This window comes from Salvia hispanica, chromosome 2 (assembly GCF_029641045.1).
Source record: "Salvia hispanica isolate PSC_SH4W2 chromosome 2, Shi_PSC_v1, whole genome shotgun sequence".
Lineage (NCBI taxonomy): Eukaryota > Viridiplantae > Streptophyta > Magnoliopsida > Lamiales > Lamiaceae > Salvia > Salvia hispanica.
This window is the reverse complement of record NC_142693.1, coordinates 24,143,970-24,160,742: the sequence shown is the minus strand read 5'-3', so window position 1 is coordinate 24,160,742 and position 16,773 is coordinate 24,143,970. Positions and strand designations below refer to the sequence as shown.

Here is a 16,773-nt window from a genome sequence, read left to right as displayed (position 1 = left end):
TTCCGAGGAGTTGGACCATTCTTTTTTGGGTACTAATAGTGGTCCTGGTGGAATTTTCGTTTTAGGCCTTTTTCAGCCCATTAATGATTCTGTATATTTTTGGAATCATTATTCTTAAGGAATTTTCTATGGGCTTCTCAGCCCGAATTCGTTGTAGGCCGTTTTAGTTCTTTTCAAATTAGAATTCAGTTTTTGGTCTATAATTCCTAAGCCCACAACAAATAAGGTCTTTATAAGTGGATCATTTTTGAGTGATATTTTAAAAAATTAATTACTTTATTCAGTATACATGTAAAATTGATATTAGAAAATGCGTTCAGCTTGAATTAGGCACATGCAATTTTCACTCGAAAAGTAAAACGAACCAAGCTCGAGCACAACTGTTTATACTCTGCTTAGTTCATTTTCATTTCTCCATAGCTCTCACAAGAAAAAATCCCAAATGTTTTTTGGGAACTAATAGAAGACAAAGTGATTTTAAAAGATAATAGGAGGATTTGGTCCTTTCATAATTTACGGTTGCAAATGAAATTAGCTATAGATATTCCATCCAAATATAAATTAATAGTAGAAGAAAGATGTGTCAAAAAAGATGTGACAGGTGGATTTAATTAGAATTATTGAGAATTCCATCCAAATGAAATTAAAAGTAGAAGAAAGATGTGTTTATGGCTCAAAATTTAGTAAATAGTTATCATTGAAAAGTCGCTACAACTGGACAGATATATCAACATATATATAGTCGTTATTGATTTTTCATAAGATAGGACACATTTTGGGATTATATCTACGTGTTCACTCTATCTCTCATCTCCCGGCCCCACACCTTCTGTAGTTTGAAAGCATCTGATAATGATCTAATCCACACGATTTATTTATATTTATCTTTTATAAAGTTAAAATGCAAAAATAAGACTTATATTAAGAAAAAATGATAATGACGTTGTTTAAGAATAAAGAGTAAAGGTCAATCTTGGTATTAAACATATGATTAAAATATGAATTTGATCGAAAATATTCACTTTTTAAGAAACAGGTCCATAACAAATGAAAAAATGAAATTCTTGTCACAATGGTCGTTTTTTGACGGTTCCGTCAAAAAACTAACGGTCATGCCACTGTACATTAGCGTTGACTGTTAGTTTTTGGACTGAACCGTCAAAAAAGGACTACTTCGGCCATATTTTCATTTGTTATGGACCCGTTTTTTAAAAAGTGAATGTTTTTTACCAGATTCGTATTTTGATCATATGTATCGAACTAAATTTGTATTTAGTCATATGTATAAGACCGAAATTGACATTTACTCTTTCTTAAACAGCATTTATGGAGTACTATATACTAGTACTTCTGTTTAGAATGGAATTAGCATACTACTCTTGACAAAGCCATTCAAATGCAAATGATATACTATCTTCACTTGCTTTTCTTCTTCTTTGCTCTTGGTCCACTAGCTTCATCTCCTAGTCTAACCCATAAACCAGGCTGCCCCGCCCGATGTGGGAATGTGATGATTCCATATCCATTTGGAGTCGGGTCGGGTTGCTCACTCGGGTCATCGTTTCACATCGTTTGCAACACCTCCACCATCCCTCCCAAACCCTATCTCAACATCAGAAATTATAATTTAGAAGTGGTTGAGATAAGAAGTGATAACCCGACCCATATCCGGATCCGGTACCCCTACCTGCTTCATGGAGTTTGCTATAATCTAACTTCAGGCAACGTAACGTGGGAAGGTGGGAGGGATATTTACTTGTCGGAGACCCAATATACGTTGTCGGAAAACAACTGGCTGACTGCCATTGGCTGCGATGACTTTGGGGAGGCCCTTACACTTCGGGGCCAAGAATACTACGGGGACCCAGGACACCGCGATGCCTGCGTAGGCTTCTGTTCAGGTAATAGGTCTACTGTCGGAGTTTGCCCGAACAACGATGACAGCAATTCCGTGGGCGAGGGCTGTTGCCGGGTACCCATCGCCAAAGGTGATTGATCATCAATATTGAGTCGTATTCCATTTCGACCTGTCACATTCCTTTTATGGAAAAACAAACAATAAAACGTCCAATCTCACTTATTTTATCTCATTTAGTTAATCTACTTAACACAATTTTATTAAATTCCTATTAAGACTTTAGTATGCGCATTTTACTTTATTCTAGAAAAGAGCTGATAATCGCTTCATATAATTATTTAGCTTATTTTACGATTTAATATTTAGTTTTAAGGATTTAATTTATATATTTCATAGTGATTAATATGTAATTTGTTTTCCTAGTTTATAAGAGATCGTACTACTCCCTCCATCCCTTAAAAATTTGTCATATTTTGACCGGGCACGATTTTTAAGAAATTTTGTGGGACGGTCGGAAATTAAAAAATGTTACTCCCTCTGTCCCTTAAAATTTGGCATCATTTGACCCCTCACGGATTTTAAGAAATGTAACAGAAAGTGGGTAGAAAAATTTGGTAGCATGTGGGTCCGACTTTTATATATTAGTTTTAAAATAAAATGTGAGTGGAAATGAGTTAGTGGAATGTGGGGTCCACTACCAAAAATGGTAAAAGTGAAAGGTGACAAATTTTTAGGGACGGACGAAAAAGAAAATAGGTGACAAATTTTCAGGGACGGAGGGAATACAAATTTTAAGGGATGGATGGAGTATAATTTATCATGAAAAGTTAAAATAAAACATAGGAAAATTCTAGTTTCAATATTTTAAATTCAAAATTAAAAATATACAATCCCTATAAAAGAAATTTGTATCCGACCCTGATTTAAGGTGTTGCTTCACAGGTACCTGGTACCTTGATATCGGTTTGTCTGACCTGACTAAAATCGTGAATCGCACGAGGCTTTTCCCTTGTAGCTATGCCTTTGTGAAGGAGAAGGGAATCATCAACGAGCCTTCCCACTCGTATAATCTCAGCATCCTGCAGCAAAGCTCCATAGCGTTCTCTCAAAAAAATCAATGGCCGCAGGTGATTAGTCTGGATTGGAGGATTGGCGACCGTAATTGCTCTCGAGCACGCAGAAACTCGACTTATGCATGTCAAGCTAACTCTCATTGTGTTGATCTTGGTCCTGACATTGAGGGATACCTTTGCAACTGCTCGCATGGATATGTTGGCAATCCATACCTCTACCCAGGCTGCACAGGTCAGTAACAACGTCAAACAATTTCATAAAACTCGCACGAATTAAAATGGGATATTTAATAGGGAGAGGAGGGAGTAATAACTAACAAATGCTTGCTTTGGGCCAAACTCTACACTTACAAAGTATGTTTGCCTGCTCCATTCAAGCACAGGCCCATATTACCAAGTGGGCTAAGTTAAGTTGGGCTAGGCTGGCTAGGCTTTGTCTATTTAAAACAACCTTATTAAATTATGTTTTGCAAGTGACCTAATTTCTTTATTTGGATTTTAAGAAAATGATTTTTATTTTATAAAACATCTTATTTACATTTGTGCTTCATGTGTCAAATGACAATAGACTAGTGACTAGTCTTGTGGTGCAGATATAAATGAATGTGATGATAATCCATGTGCTCCACATGCACAATGCAAGAATACTCCCGGCAATTTTAGTTGTACGTGTGATAGTGGATATAATGGTGACGGTAAGAAGGGTGGAAGTGGTTGCACAAGCTCAATCAAATTTGTCCTAATAGGTACAACATCGATATTCACTTTTCCTTTTTAGTTTATTTAGAAATTTACATTTCTCTCCTTATAAAAATATTCAAATAATGTATTTTATCACATACAACTACTCCATTTTAAGTCATTCAAAGATGTGGGCTAATTAAATAATGAAAACTTCAAACAAATATTATTAATTTCATCCGAACATATGCAATTCAAATATCATTGATATGTTTATAAAATTTCCTTTAATATGATATTTGTTTATTAAAAAATATTTTAAATCCAGGTATTTATATGAATTCAGAGTTTTGAGATATTTTTTAGAAGAACATGGTTAGTTATAACTTATACTCCAGTTTTTACGAGTACAATTCAATTTCCAATAATACCCTTTGAAATATTATACACCAAGTTGACATCATGTGAGATTTGATCTTGGCCGTCTGTTTGGAAATCTGAAGGACAACGCGTGGTAGTAGCTATACCATTTATTAATGGATAGTTATCATCCTAATATGACCTTATAAAGTTGTGATCTTGAAAACTGGTACATTAAAATGAGAACTTCAAAACTTATTAGTTCGCCAATTCATTAATCATACAACCCGACTGATATTCGTGAAATAGCGAATTGATGTTGAGTTGATATATTTTAGGATGTAAATTGATTTTAATGAATCACCAAACTGATAAGTCCTCATTTTAGTGTGCTTCTCATTTGTTTAACCTTGTGCTGATATCCATGGTCACAGGTTTAGGTTCTGCTTTGGGACTTCTTCTACTTCTTTTACTATGTTTTTGGTTGCGAAAGGTGGTTGAGAAGAGAAAAAATAGAAAACGCAAAGAAGATCTCTTCAAACACCTTCTTCTCCTTCAACAACAAACAGGTGAGGGAACATTTGGAAAAACCAAACTTTTCGGTGCAAAAGAGTTGGAGAAAGCCACCGATCATTTCAACAAGAACCGAATTTGTGGACGAGGAGGGCAAGGCATTGTCTACAAAGGCATGTTGTCCGATGGCACAATCGTGGCAATCAAGAAACTAAACAAGGTTGATGAGAACCAACTTGTGCAGTTCATCAATGAGGTCATGATATTGTCGCAGATCAATCACAAGAATGTGGTCAAATTGTTAGGGTGTTGTCTTGCGACTCAGGATCCTCTTCTTGTCTATGAGTTCTTACCAAATGGGACACTTTTCGATTCCATTCATGATCCAAAACCCGAATTCCCGCTCACGTGGAACATGCGGTTGAAAATTGCCACAGATGTAGCGGGGGCACTGGCGTACTTACACTTCGCGTCTTCTATACCAATCTATCACAGAGACATCAAGTCCACTAATATTCTTTTGGATGAAAAGAATGTTGTCAAAGTGTCGGATTTCGGAATTTCCAAACTTGTTGAAGTGGACCAGACTCATCTAACCACAGTGGTGAAAGGGACGTTTGGGTATTTAGACCCAGAGTATTACCAAACAAGCCAGTATACAGAAAAGAGCGACGTATACAGCTTTGGAGTAGTTATTCTCGAACTCCTAACAGGGCAACGACCGATATCAATGGAGAGAACGGAGGTGGGAAGAAACCTAGCTTCGCATTTTCTTGCGTATATAGGAGCGGACAACCTTGACGCCATTTTAGACGCACAGGTTTTAGAGGAAGGTGGAAAAGACGAGGTTATTGCAGTTGCAAGGCTTGCGAGAAGATGCTTGAATGTTAAGGGGCAAATGCGACCAACTATGAAAGAAGTGGCTACGGAATTGGAAAGTTTAGTAATGTCTCAAATACATCCAGCCGTTGATTTGAAACTCGATAAAGAAGCAATAGAGTCTGAAGCAAAGGACATGGAGTTTTCAGACATTGAGTACTCATGGACAAGCAATGATCATGGGATAGCCACGTCATCATCAGATGCACATCCTTGATGTCTAAAGACTAAAGGGGTATGGCTTCATTTATTTTATATTATGGTTGTTGCACTAACAAAAGATCCCATGCATGCTTTTTTATGTGTTGTGTGTAGTCCTACAAGATTTCTTAGTTGATACAGTATGTTACAATATTTTCTATTTTTTATTACAATTAAACTCTTTAAGTTCATAAATTAATAATATGATAATAGAATTAATTAGGTTTCTTTTAGCTTATACTCCATCCGTCCCAGTTTTATAATCACATTTTGCCATAAAAGTCCGTCCTACATTTATAGTCACATTTAGAATTTTCCATATTTGGACATAAAATTTTACCCCATTATTCATTAAAATTACACCCAAATGTCATTATCAACACAAAAATAAACCAAAACAAAAATAAAAAAGCAAAAAGTCAAAAAGGGACCCTTCAACCAACTCACTTCATTTATTACACACTCCACTATCTCACTTCATTAATTACACACTCCACCAGTTCCTTAAAACTCTTGCCATAACTAAATGTGACTATAAATTTGAGACGGAGGGAGTATTTTATATAAGTGGTATATAGTGGAAGCAAATATGTTACAAGAATGACCGAATTGATATGAAAATCACAAAATTCCTGATTTTTTGGAATTCGAATTAAATTAATAATGATCAAAATTGATTGTAAAATAACGAGAGACACTATTTATATGTGCTTTGGGAACTCTGGAAACTCAAAAGAACATAAAAACGAAATTACTGAAATGATAAAAGTAGAATTGTAAAAGTAAATGATAATTTTGCCCCTTAAATGTCAAGTGATGGAGCTGCATCAATCATGAGATGAATCATCTGCCTTGTAATGTTGGAATAATGCAATCACTCGAAAATCAAAGCGATGATCGAGAAGAGAGAATTGAGAGAAGATCAAGTATAGGAAAGAAAGTATGGGGAATTGAATAGTTTGATTGAAGACTGCATACTCCAAGAACATATAGCTTAAAAACTCTTTTCAGTCATACAAAAACACACAAAAATTGCTAGTAAACTATGTCTTGACATGTCTTCTCTTGTTTATGGCTTCAAACACACCATCAACAATATCATCTATTTTGTTGAAGTATTTCTCTCTGAATCTTCGACAAAACAAAAGTAGCCAGACAACGATTCCTACGCCCACAACGAATCCAAGCGCAGCAAATACATATTTCCACTCAACCTCCCTCTTATCTTCCACATTTTCATGCTCAGATGAATCATTGTTATCGCTGCGAATGCATGTTACGTTGAGATTAAAACCACACAGCTTCGGATTCCCTCTGAACGAATCAGCTTGAAAATTTTGCAACTGAGGGCCATTCGGGATCTGCCCACCCAGATCATTGTAGGAGAGATTCAAGAATCCGAGGAAAGTTAGCCCTCCGATCTCTGCTGGTATCCGCCCTGTTAGCCGGTTGTAAGAGAGGTCAAGCGATTCGAGCATCCCCATTTTACCAAGCGACTTTGGGATGCTTCCAGAGACCGCATTGTGGGAGAAGTTAAGCTGGTGAAGCGAGATAAGATCACCAACCGCATCCGGTATTTGTCCTTGAAAATCATTGGAAGAGAAATCAATAGTGCCAAAGTCTGACAAAATGCCACCATACTCCCTAGGCATGCCTTTCATGGTTATGATCACACCACTTGTGAAGAGGCTTGTATCGTCGTCGCCTTGCAACTCTGTCATTCTCTTCCAGCTACTGAAGTTCACCGACTCCAGACGTCCGCTGAAATTATTTGAAGATATGTCCAGAATCTGAAGCTCTGGCCAGTCCTTGTGACACTTCACTTCGCCATGGAATCTATTGGTGTGCAAAACAAGAACATGCAAGCTCGGCGGGAGTATGCATGGGAACGTGTCGTTGATCATGTTGTTCCCGATATTCAAAAACGCCAACGACTCACAGCCTTTGAGGGACCTCGGGATTTTCCCTTCTAAAGTGTTGTTGTGAAGATCGAGATAGTTTAGGAGGCAAGTGGTAGGGAAATTATCCGGGATACCACCACTGAGGCTGTTTCGCCCTAGATCCAACTCAAGGATGTTTTCGATTAGACAGGGCGGTATACTGCCACTCAAGTTATTAGAAGACAAGTCGATAGCAAAGAGGGATGAGACATTGCAAAGGGAAGTTGGAATAGTTCCACTAAAACTATTGTTTCCAAGTAACAAGGTTTCAAGATTCGATGTAATGTTAGGTGGAACGAACCGCTGCAGGTCGCCCTTAAGCTGGTTCGAGTGCAAGTCTAGTTTCTCGAGAGAAGCCGGGATATGGTAAGGCTTTTCCAAATCTGTAAAAAGATTGAGAGACAAATCCAATCCCTTAAGTTGTTTCTCCCAAATCCAACTAGGGATCCCTCCAACAATCCGATTGTCTGAGAGGTCCAGATTCCTTATGTCGGAATCTTTCAAGAATCCCGGGATAACACGCAAGTTACATGAACCTAGCGACAAGTCTTGTATCCGTGAAGGTCCATACGTACTAGAATTGTCGTCGCCACCATCTACTAACAAGTTGTTGCCAGACAGATCAAGGCTTGTAAGATTGGCAAGGTCTCGAATCTTGTCTAGTTGAACAGTTCCATTGAACATGTTTCCGGAAAGCAGCAACAACTCGAGGCTCTGAAGCTGGAACAGAGAGCTGGGAATAGGCCCTTCGAGCCGATTATCCCTCAAGTCTAGTAAAACCATGCTGGAAACATTTACAATGGGAAACTCTTCAACTAGTCCAGTAAATTTGTTACTCTTGAGATGAAGCCTTTTCATCGACGGTAGAGCAAAGAGCGAGTGGGGAATGTGACCGGAGAAAGAATTGGAATTCAACCGCAGATAAGAAAGATTGGAAAGACCTTCAAACAGCGCGGTAGGAATTGAACCTGTGAAGAGATTATACTGCAAGTCGACATGAACTAGTTTGGTTAGGTTAGCGAAGGTGGAAGGGATTGTCCCGGAGAATTGGCAAAAAGACAAGTCTAGCATGGACAGATTCTCGAGATTGCCAATGGAACTTGGTATCGAACCGGAAAAGTTATTTCTAGTTAACACTAGTGACTCGAAAGATCCAGTGCCAAGAAATGGACCTATGCTTCCGCTAAGCGAATTTTCAGATAAATCAACATTCTGCAGAGAAGGAATCTGAAACAGCTTACTATGAAAAGAGCTATTCAACTGGCAGCCAATAAGGCTCAAGGTGGTTAAACTCGTAAAACCGGCAAACAAGTCCGGAACTACTGTGGAAAGATCGTTGGAATCTAGTCGAAGAACAGAAAGGAAACGCAGTTTCCAGAAGGACTTAGCCAGAGGGCCAGAGAGCAAGCAAAAACGCATGCTCAGACGCGTGATGTTGGGTGCATAAGATGAAATGATGTGGCTCCATTTCGTCTTTTCATGTGACGAAAGAATGCCTACACCATCAAGATAGAGCTCTCTAAGCCCAGTTAGATTCTGGAGAAGCATCTCCAGATTTGGGTGCTCGAGCGTTAAAGAGGTGTACTCGTTCGACATGTCAAGGCTGACCAATCTCCCCAACGACAAAATCTCGGATGGAACTTGGCCATCGAAACCAGCATATGACAAATTCAAGTGTGTCAAGTAGGTGAGCTTGGGGATACCTTTTGGAATGGGAAGGATGCTGAAGTCGTTGTAGGCGAGGTTAAGCTTCTGGAGATACACGAGTTTGAAGAGACTCGATGAGTCCTCCATTCCACCGGAGATAGCCTCATGGTCGAGCTGCAGGCTCACGACGTTGCCTGCTGCATCGCATTCCACACCGTGCCACTCGTCGCTTTGGTTCCATTGCACCAGTTTTGTTGAAATGGTGGAATTGAATATCAACTCCTTTTTGAGTTGAAGCAAAATGGTTTGCTGATTGGGAAGGCATTGGCTATGGGAATGAGTGAAAATGGAGGAAAGTATACAAATGAAGAGCAAATTTGGAAGCATTGTGAAGATTGATATATTGATATGATTGAATTGTGTACAAGCAAAGAAATGTGTGGCTTTAAATAGCCATCCAATAAGACTATTTGAGAGCCACTTGAGAGACTTTAACATACATCTCTATCAAAATAATTGTTCTTGCATACTAATACTATAAAATAGGTGAAGAACCGACAAGAAAATATAATTTGAACTAAGAATTCAATATTCATATTTATCCATAATAATAAGTTTACTTAATGTGAATCAAACACACGACTTATTGATAAACGGAAAGCGTGTTACCAATCTAGGTATATTTTAGAATTTCAAAGTTGTGGATTGAATATATAGATGAGGTTTGGAAGTCAAAAATGTTGTTTTGTTCATATATTCCATTGGTAGGGCAATGCTAATTAATGGTGACAAATATAGAGAAGAAAATGAAGCCTGGAAATTGTCATTGGCTCATTGCAAAGAGTTGAATATTTGACTTATAAGTAGCAGTTTTACTATAGCACTACTTATTACTTCCTCCGTCTCCCAAATTTTGTCACAGTTTGACCGATACGAGTTTTAAGAAATGTAATAGAAAATGGATTGAAAAAGTGATGTGGGTCCTATTTTTAAAGTATTTATTTTATAATAAAATGTGAGTGATAATAAGTTAGTGGAATGTTGAGTCCATCACTAAAAGTGGTAAAAAGCAAAATGCGACAAATTTTGTGGAACGGACGAAAATGAAAAAATGTGATAAAATTTCAGGGACGGATGAAGTAGTTTTATACGAATAATAAAGTTAGTAGGATGAATTAATGAAATGTATAGTTTATTTATCAAAAATAGGAGAAGGTAGTATAAAAGATGATTAATCATGGAAGAATGGAGAAGCAAATATGAGATAATCATTGGTGGATTGCAAGAGTATAATTAATTGGATGAGTATTTAATTTTTTTTTTGAATTCTTAAAATTAAAATTAAAAATATATCAAGTTAATAAATATTCATTAAAATATGAACTTTTTCTATTTTGGATCGTCCTATAAAAATAGCTCCTTCAATTTTTAATAACTTTGATCTTTCTAATAAAGTGAACTTTGTTATTCACTAGCAATACTATAATTATTATTACAATCTCTCTTATTTTATTAATTACATTAAAATTCGTTATGTATTTTCATATGGAAGGAGTAAAGGAGTATATTGAATATGTCCTAACTAGTAGTACAATTATGCAAATCTGCCTGATAAAAAAACCCGACCCGCAAACTACATCCATAAACTGACCCATTTCCGAAGATCCGAACCCGGGTTCAGACAACCAGTTGACGGGTCACGGCCTGCATAGAAGACTCTCTACTCATCACTGTAGAGAGAGAGAAATTCTCTAAATCTTCACTCCAATGGCAGCCGCGATTTTCTCTCTCTTCATTTTCGTCGTCGCGCTGCTGATCGGAACGTCGTCGGCCTCCTCCTCTAGCCTCCAGATCCTCCAAGCCGAGCGTCAGGTGAATTCTCTTCTCCGATCCTTTTCTCTCCATTTCTTAATTCGAAGAGGTATGATTTGATCTTAATCTGCAAATGTAATCTGTTGATGAATTATTGTTTTCATTTTTATGTGGTGATTTCATTTTGATTCACACTTTTGCGATTGAATTTGGTGCAGATTGAATTGACTTCGCACATTGTTAGGGTTTATCTGACATTGAAGGTAAATTTTCGGCTGTTATTTGCTTTGATTGAGTGGAAATAAGCAAATTTATATATTTTGAAAGAGGATGTTATGCATTATTTGTTTGTTGTCTCTTCTTTTCTTGTATTGTTTATATCGCAAAGGAAATCATTATGTGTTTTAATTGTGGTTTAATGAAATTGGGTTGCGTTCCTACGCTATGAGGTAATGAGTTTTCCGGCAACCGAATGATCTGCAGAGACAGTGTGTTGTTTTCATGACTTTGAGCTAAAATAATCTTCAAAAAATGTCATTGTTGTTTAGTTGTTTTCGAACTTTGTGAAATATCTGTAGGGAATGCACGATGAGGTTACAATTTAATTGACGATGGCTGAAAATTAACTGAAAATTTAACAGAAACTGAACTAACGAGCAACTTCCAACTTTATTGGAGAATGAGTGTTTGTGTGTGTGTTATTGGTTATGGTGCCTGAGCTACAAATGCTTACCTTGCTAGTATGTTTACGAACTTCTTATTATTGATCTGTAGAAAAAGTTTGAAAATGTTGATCGGATCAATTTTCTTTCTGTAGATAGAGAACACTGGGGATGCTCCAGCAACAGAAGTTCTTCTAGCATTCCCACCTACGCAGTTTGACCATCTAGCGTTGGTTAAAGCAGCTGTGACTGTCGGAAAAAAGAGGAAGAAATCTTATTCCCCTCTTGAAGCCAAGCCAACCGAACAACCTGACGCACCTAATGGAACAAAATACTATTCTGTGTCATTGCTCAAACCATTGGCAAAGGGTGAGACTACCACTCTAGAAATACTTTACATCTTGACCCAATCTCTCGAACCCTTCCCAAAGGAGATCGCGCAGTCTGATCCTCAATTAGTGTATTACCGCGATAGTGCAATTATACTGTCACCATACCATATTGCGCACCAGGCAACCGTGATTAAAACCCCAAGTAACAATGTGGAATCCTTCACCCAAGTCGATCCTGCTCACCGTAGTGGCAGTGAACTGAGATATGGGCCATATGAGGGTCATGGTCCTTACTCATACTCTCCTATTATTGTCCATTTTGAAAATAACCATCCGTTTGCTGTTGTGGAGGAGCTTGAGCGGGAAATTGAAATCTCTCATTGGGGAAGTGTACAGATCACTGAGCGTTACAAGTTAGCTCATGCCGGTGCTAAGCACAAAGGTGCTTTCTCGAGGTGAGGTTACAAGGAAATGGACAGAACTTCTATTTATGTATTTCAATTTTTAAGTTTCTTTACTATAGTGGTTTTCTTAAGTTAAATGCAGTTTTTATTGTGCATGTACATCCGAGCATGTCTTCAAAGTTATACTGGTAAATATCAAAGTTATAAAGTTTACTTGGTCGTATGCCTTGCAATGCATTATATGCTTGCTATAGTTAGATCTTTTTGTGTTATTTTTGTTTTAGTTATAATTCATGGTAACTGTTAAATTTACAGATTAACTGAAATTTGCTACTTCTCTTACTTTGGACCTTCACATTATTAAATTGTCTTTTTACAGGGTTGAGTATCAATCGAGACCCGGCGGTAGTGGTGTCTCCTCTTTCAAGCATCTTCTTGCAGTACTACCCCCACGCGTTCATTCTGTCTACTACAGAGATGAGATTGGAAATATATCAACATCCCGTTTGCGTACAAACTCCAAGAAGGTAGTTCTCACTCTAACACCTCTATTAATATATGAATCACTAATGTATAAAATAGCCTTCTTTCTTTTTGTAAAGCTAACTCAATTTCTTCTTTCTGAACAATTATGATTGAATCTATATCAATTTCGATATTTCTATAGTGGTGGTCTATAATTGAATATTTAAGAACCGTGTCCTATTTTAAATGCTTAAAAATAGATCTTCGCACTACATAGTTGTCTAACTTTCTGGAAAGAGAATAATGATGCCTTGTCTTAGCACCGTTGTTGTGCTGGCTTATCTGACTTTATGCTCGTGTTTTTTTCCTCTCCCAGTCTGAGTTGTTAATAGAGCCACGTTATCCTTTATTTGGAGGCTGGAAAGCAACCTTTCTCATTGGATATGGAGTGCCACTGAAGGACTTCCTTTTTGAATCAGCTCCCGGTGCTCGTTACCTGAATTACACTTTTGGCTGCTCTATCGCAGATACTGTAGTTGACAAGCTGACAATCAAAGTATGTGCTCTATTATCAGTTAACACGTTGCTATATCGAATTATGTTTCTATAAGTTAAGGATTTAATAAATTGTCTGCAAGCACGTGCTATAACATGAAATTTAATTGTTTTAGGTTGTCCTCCCAGAGGGCTCAAAGGATCCGTCTGTTGAAGTTCCATTTGCAGTCAAACAAAGTTTAGAGGTATGCTTATTGAAATTAAACCTCTAGTTCTCATAGTATCTACTAAAACATCAAACATTCTTAACAGATTTGTTTTTTGTATTCCATTTTAGCTCCTATTGTGCCATATATCTGCGTCTTTGTAATTAAACATCTTATCATAACAGCACTGGGTGACATGTTATTTTCCAAATTTTTTAGAGCTCTGGTTTTAGTAATTTTCTCTCCATGTGCTGGTGAAACTCCATCTATTGATCGATATTCTGATTAAAAGTTTTTTCACAACAATAAGCCTTTATGAGGATTATGGTGATCTTTATGTAACAAAAGCACCAAAACTGTGATGCGGACCGCAATATCACATCGTTACTATATACTGTAAATTTTGGTTCATCTGATTGAGATGTACATCCATTGATATTGGATTTAATGCTCTTACAACATTTGCAGAAGAAGTACTCGTACCTTGACATCATTGGACGAACTGTCGTGGTTCTGGAAAAGAGAAATGTAGTCCCTGAGCATCATGTTCCTTTCCAGGTAACCTAAACTTCTATACAGAAATAATTGTCTAATCACACTTTCTTATAATATGAGCTATATGTTACCTTCAAAATAACTACCAGTAGTATATCATCATGAGCTTATTCACCCACACAAAGAAAAATACGTTCAATGTGCACACACAAAAAATGCAAAAGAGGGGCGAAGTATCAAAAGTTATTCGCCTTTAGTTGAAGCATGATATGTATTCAGGTAGCAATATATTGGTTTGTCATAAAGCAGTTTGTACATCATTTTGAAATTTCCCAAAACATTACCAACCCTGTTCTTAAATGAGCTACTTTATTATCCGTAGTTCTTGAAATCTTTGCTTTCTTGTAGATTCCATGAAATTGTAGGTCTCTCTATATCTATTTATATATACAAATTTTCAATCTCCCTCACTTTATTCCGTACGTGCAGGTCCATTACAAGTTCAACTCATTATTTATGCTTGCTGAACCCTTGATGCTAGCTTCTACGTTTTTCCTTCTCTTTGCCGCTTCTGTTGCATACCTCCACATCGACCTTTCAATACGGAAAAAATGCTGAACGGTGTAACACTTGAAAAAGGTATCATTTCTGATCTCATGGCAATAATCCAGTTCTCTAAACTATTACAGCATTCAAATATGAGCTGTTGTGATTAGGTTGATGCCATCGAGGATCACGGATATAGGAATGACTTTTTTCGCGGATTTAGCCAAAAATGTAGCATGAACTGCATACTTTACATCATAGTGAGACATTGCATCTGTTCTTGACATTGACTTATGTATCTTTAGATGAGAAAAACTGGGCGATTCTTTTGCCTTGAATTCGAGTAGCGAAACCTTTTTGGCCTTGAATTCGAAATGATATAGTTTATTTTGTGATGAGTCTGGAATTCCGAGTCGCCTAGTTCGACGGAGAAATGGGAAACCATTACTGATCCTCTTATAAAGAGCAATGGTAACTTATTTTTCGCTTTGAGCTACCAATTTTTTTAATTCGGCTGAATTGATTGGATTTTTCGTATGGATATCTATAAATATATAAAAGACGAGTTTTGGCCTTATATTGAATATTAAAGAATTTTGGGCAAGTTTTCGAATATTTATAAGTTTTAAGTCTATATAATTAAATTATGATTTTGATTTGTAACTTCCAATTATGCATTAATTACAAAACCATTAAACATAACTAAAAACCATTACAAAAATATGCATTACAAATATTGAGGCCGTTATAGTGTATGACTCCATAGCCTAATGCATGTCATCCAACTTTGGAGACTTAGGCCCAAATTAGTATTAAATGTGAAACGGTTAAGCTATTAAATAATTATTATTACTTTATTATTATTCAATTTAGAGTTTTCATGGTCAAATAAAATTTAATTTGCCATTAATCATATAATATAGTATGCCATGGCTATAAATACATGTATTAGGCTAGCTAATGGAATTATACAGTGCTTGTGTTTCGAAACTAAGGTACTCTCAAATTGAGAGCATGCACATTCTATGTCAATCGTATAGAATTCTTTTGAAATTGATGATGTATAATGATTATACGTAGAAGTCGGGTGAGAAGATGAGTGTTGTTGGTAGCGTTGTCGGCGAATTTTTCTGGCAGTTATGATGAATATGATACTTCTATAAGGTTTATTTGGGAAAAGAATGGAAGGTTGATTATTTGGTTTATATGTGTTGTACAGTATAATTATTTTGATTTAATCATTGTATGTTTTAGTAGGTTTATAATTTATGGTATAAATTATATATGTTGTATAATACTACCTCCGTCCCTCAAAATTTGCTACACTTTGACCCGACACGGGTTTTAAGAAATGTAATGGAAAGTGAGTTGAAAAAGTTGGTGGAATGTGGGTCCTACTTTTGAAGTATTAGTTTTATAATAAAATGTGAGTAGGAATGAGTTAGTGGAATATGGGGTCCACTACCAAAAATGGTAAAAGTAAAGTGTATCAAATTTTTAGGGACGGACCGAAATAGTAAACTGTATCAAATTTTCAGGGACAGAGGTAGTATTTGCTTTTGTTTATTTTGTAGTGTATAGAGAAATATTATGATAATATCCAAATAAATATTTTATTAAATAAATTTTAAATTTTCTACTTTTGATGCATAATAATTTAATTTATATCATTTACACAAACAAGTTTTAGTGCATAGCACGTTTTGTTGTTTAAGGATACAATACAATTTTTTTATATTTATTTGTTCATATGTTAGTCGAAAGAAATCTTTTTTGTTAGAATTGATTTTTGTAACTAAAAATTTTCTTTAGATTTAAATTGATCATTATGTATAATTTATTATTATATTATATTTTTTTAAATTTATTTTTGAATATTACATACAATAAAAGGAATATTAGAAAAATGTGTTTGTTTAATTTTTTAAATTTGTATGAATATAATAATAAAATTAAAAATCCGTGCATAGCACGGCTGTTACACTGATATATATAATAGGTGAGTTTTGGCTTTATATTGAAATATTTGTAAGTTATGAGTATAAATTTTATTATTTATAAAATATGTCATAATTAATATAGAATATAGAAATATATATAAAAGGTGAGTTTTGGCCATATATTAAAATATATGTAAGTTATGAGTATCAATTTTAATAATTATAAAATATGTCATAATTATTATAGAAAATGAAAGGTTGTTA

General features: G+C 36.0%; 3 protein-coding genes across 3 annotated transcripts; 2 read left to right on the top strand and 1 right to left on the bottom strand.

The window, feature by feature from the left end:
- The first annotated feature begins 1,396 nt into the window (after positions 1 to 1,396).
- LOC125223125 (wall-associated receptor kinase-like 8) lies at positions 1,397 to 5,718 on the top strand. The gene is made up of 4 exons (XM_048126120.2): positions 1,397 to 1,988; positions 2,801 to 3,163; positions 3,525 to 3,677; positions 4,407 to 5,718. Exons 1-4 carry the CDS (start codon positions 1,397 to 1,399, stop codon positions 5,579 to 5,581), a joined length of 2,283 nt encoding a protein of 760 aa, XP_047982077.1. The 3' UTR covers positions 5,582 to 5,718.
- A 788-nt stretch (positions 5,719 to 6,506) lies between these two features.
- LOC125223118 (receptor-like protein 40) lies at positions 6,507 to 9,570 on the bottom strand. Its single transcript, XM_048126110.2, has one exon. The coding sequence runs from the start codon at positions 9,537 to 9,539 to the stop codon at positions 6,609 to 6,611; it is 2,931 nt and encodes a 976-aa protein (XP_047982067.1). The 5' UTR covers positions 9,540 to 9,570; the 3' UTR covers positions 6,507 to 6,608.
- Positions 9,571 to 10,867: 1,297 nt separating this feature from the next.
- On the top strand, positions 10,868 to 14,967 carry LOC125202188 (Ribophorin I). Its single transcript, XM_048100548.2, has 9 exons — positions 10,868 to 11,024; positions 11,183 to 11,227; positions 11,782 to 12,413; positions 12,742 to 12,889; positions 13,204 to 13,383; positions 13,499 to 13,567; positions 13,997 to 14,086; positions 14,513 to 14,662; positions 14,740 to 14,967. Exons 1-8 carry the CDS (start codon positions 10,920 to 10,922, stop codon positions 14,639 to 14,641), a joined length of 1,398 nt encoding a protein of 465 aa, XP_047956505.1. The 5' UTR covers positions 10,868 to 10,919; the 3' UTR covers positions 14,642 to 14,662; positions 14,740 to 14,967.
- The last annotated feature ends 1,806 nt before the right edge of the window (positions 14,968 to 16,773 follow it).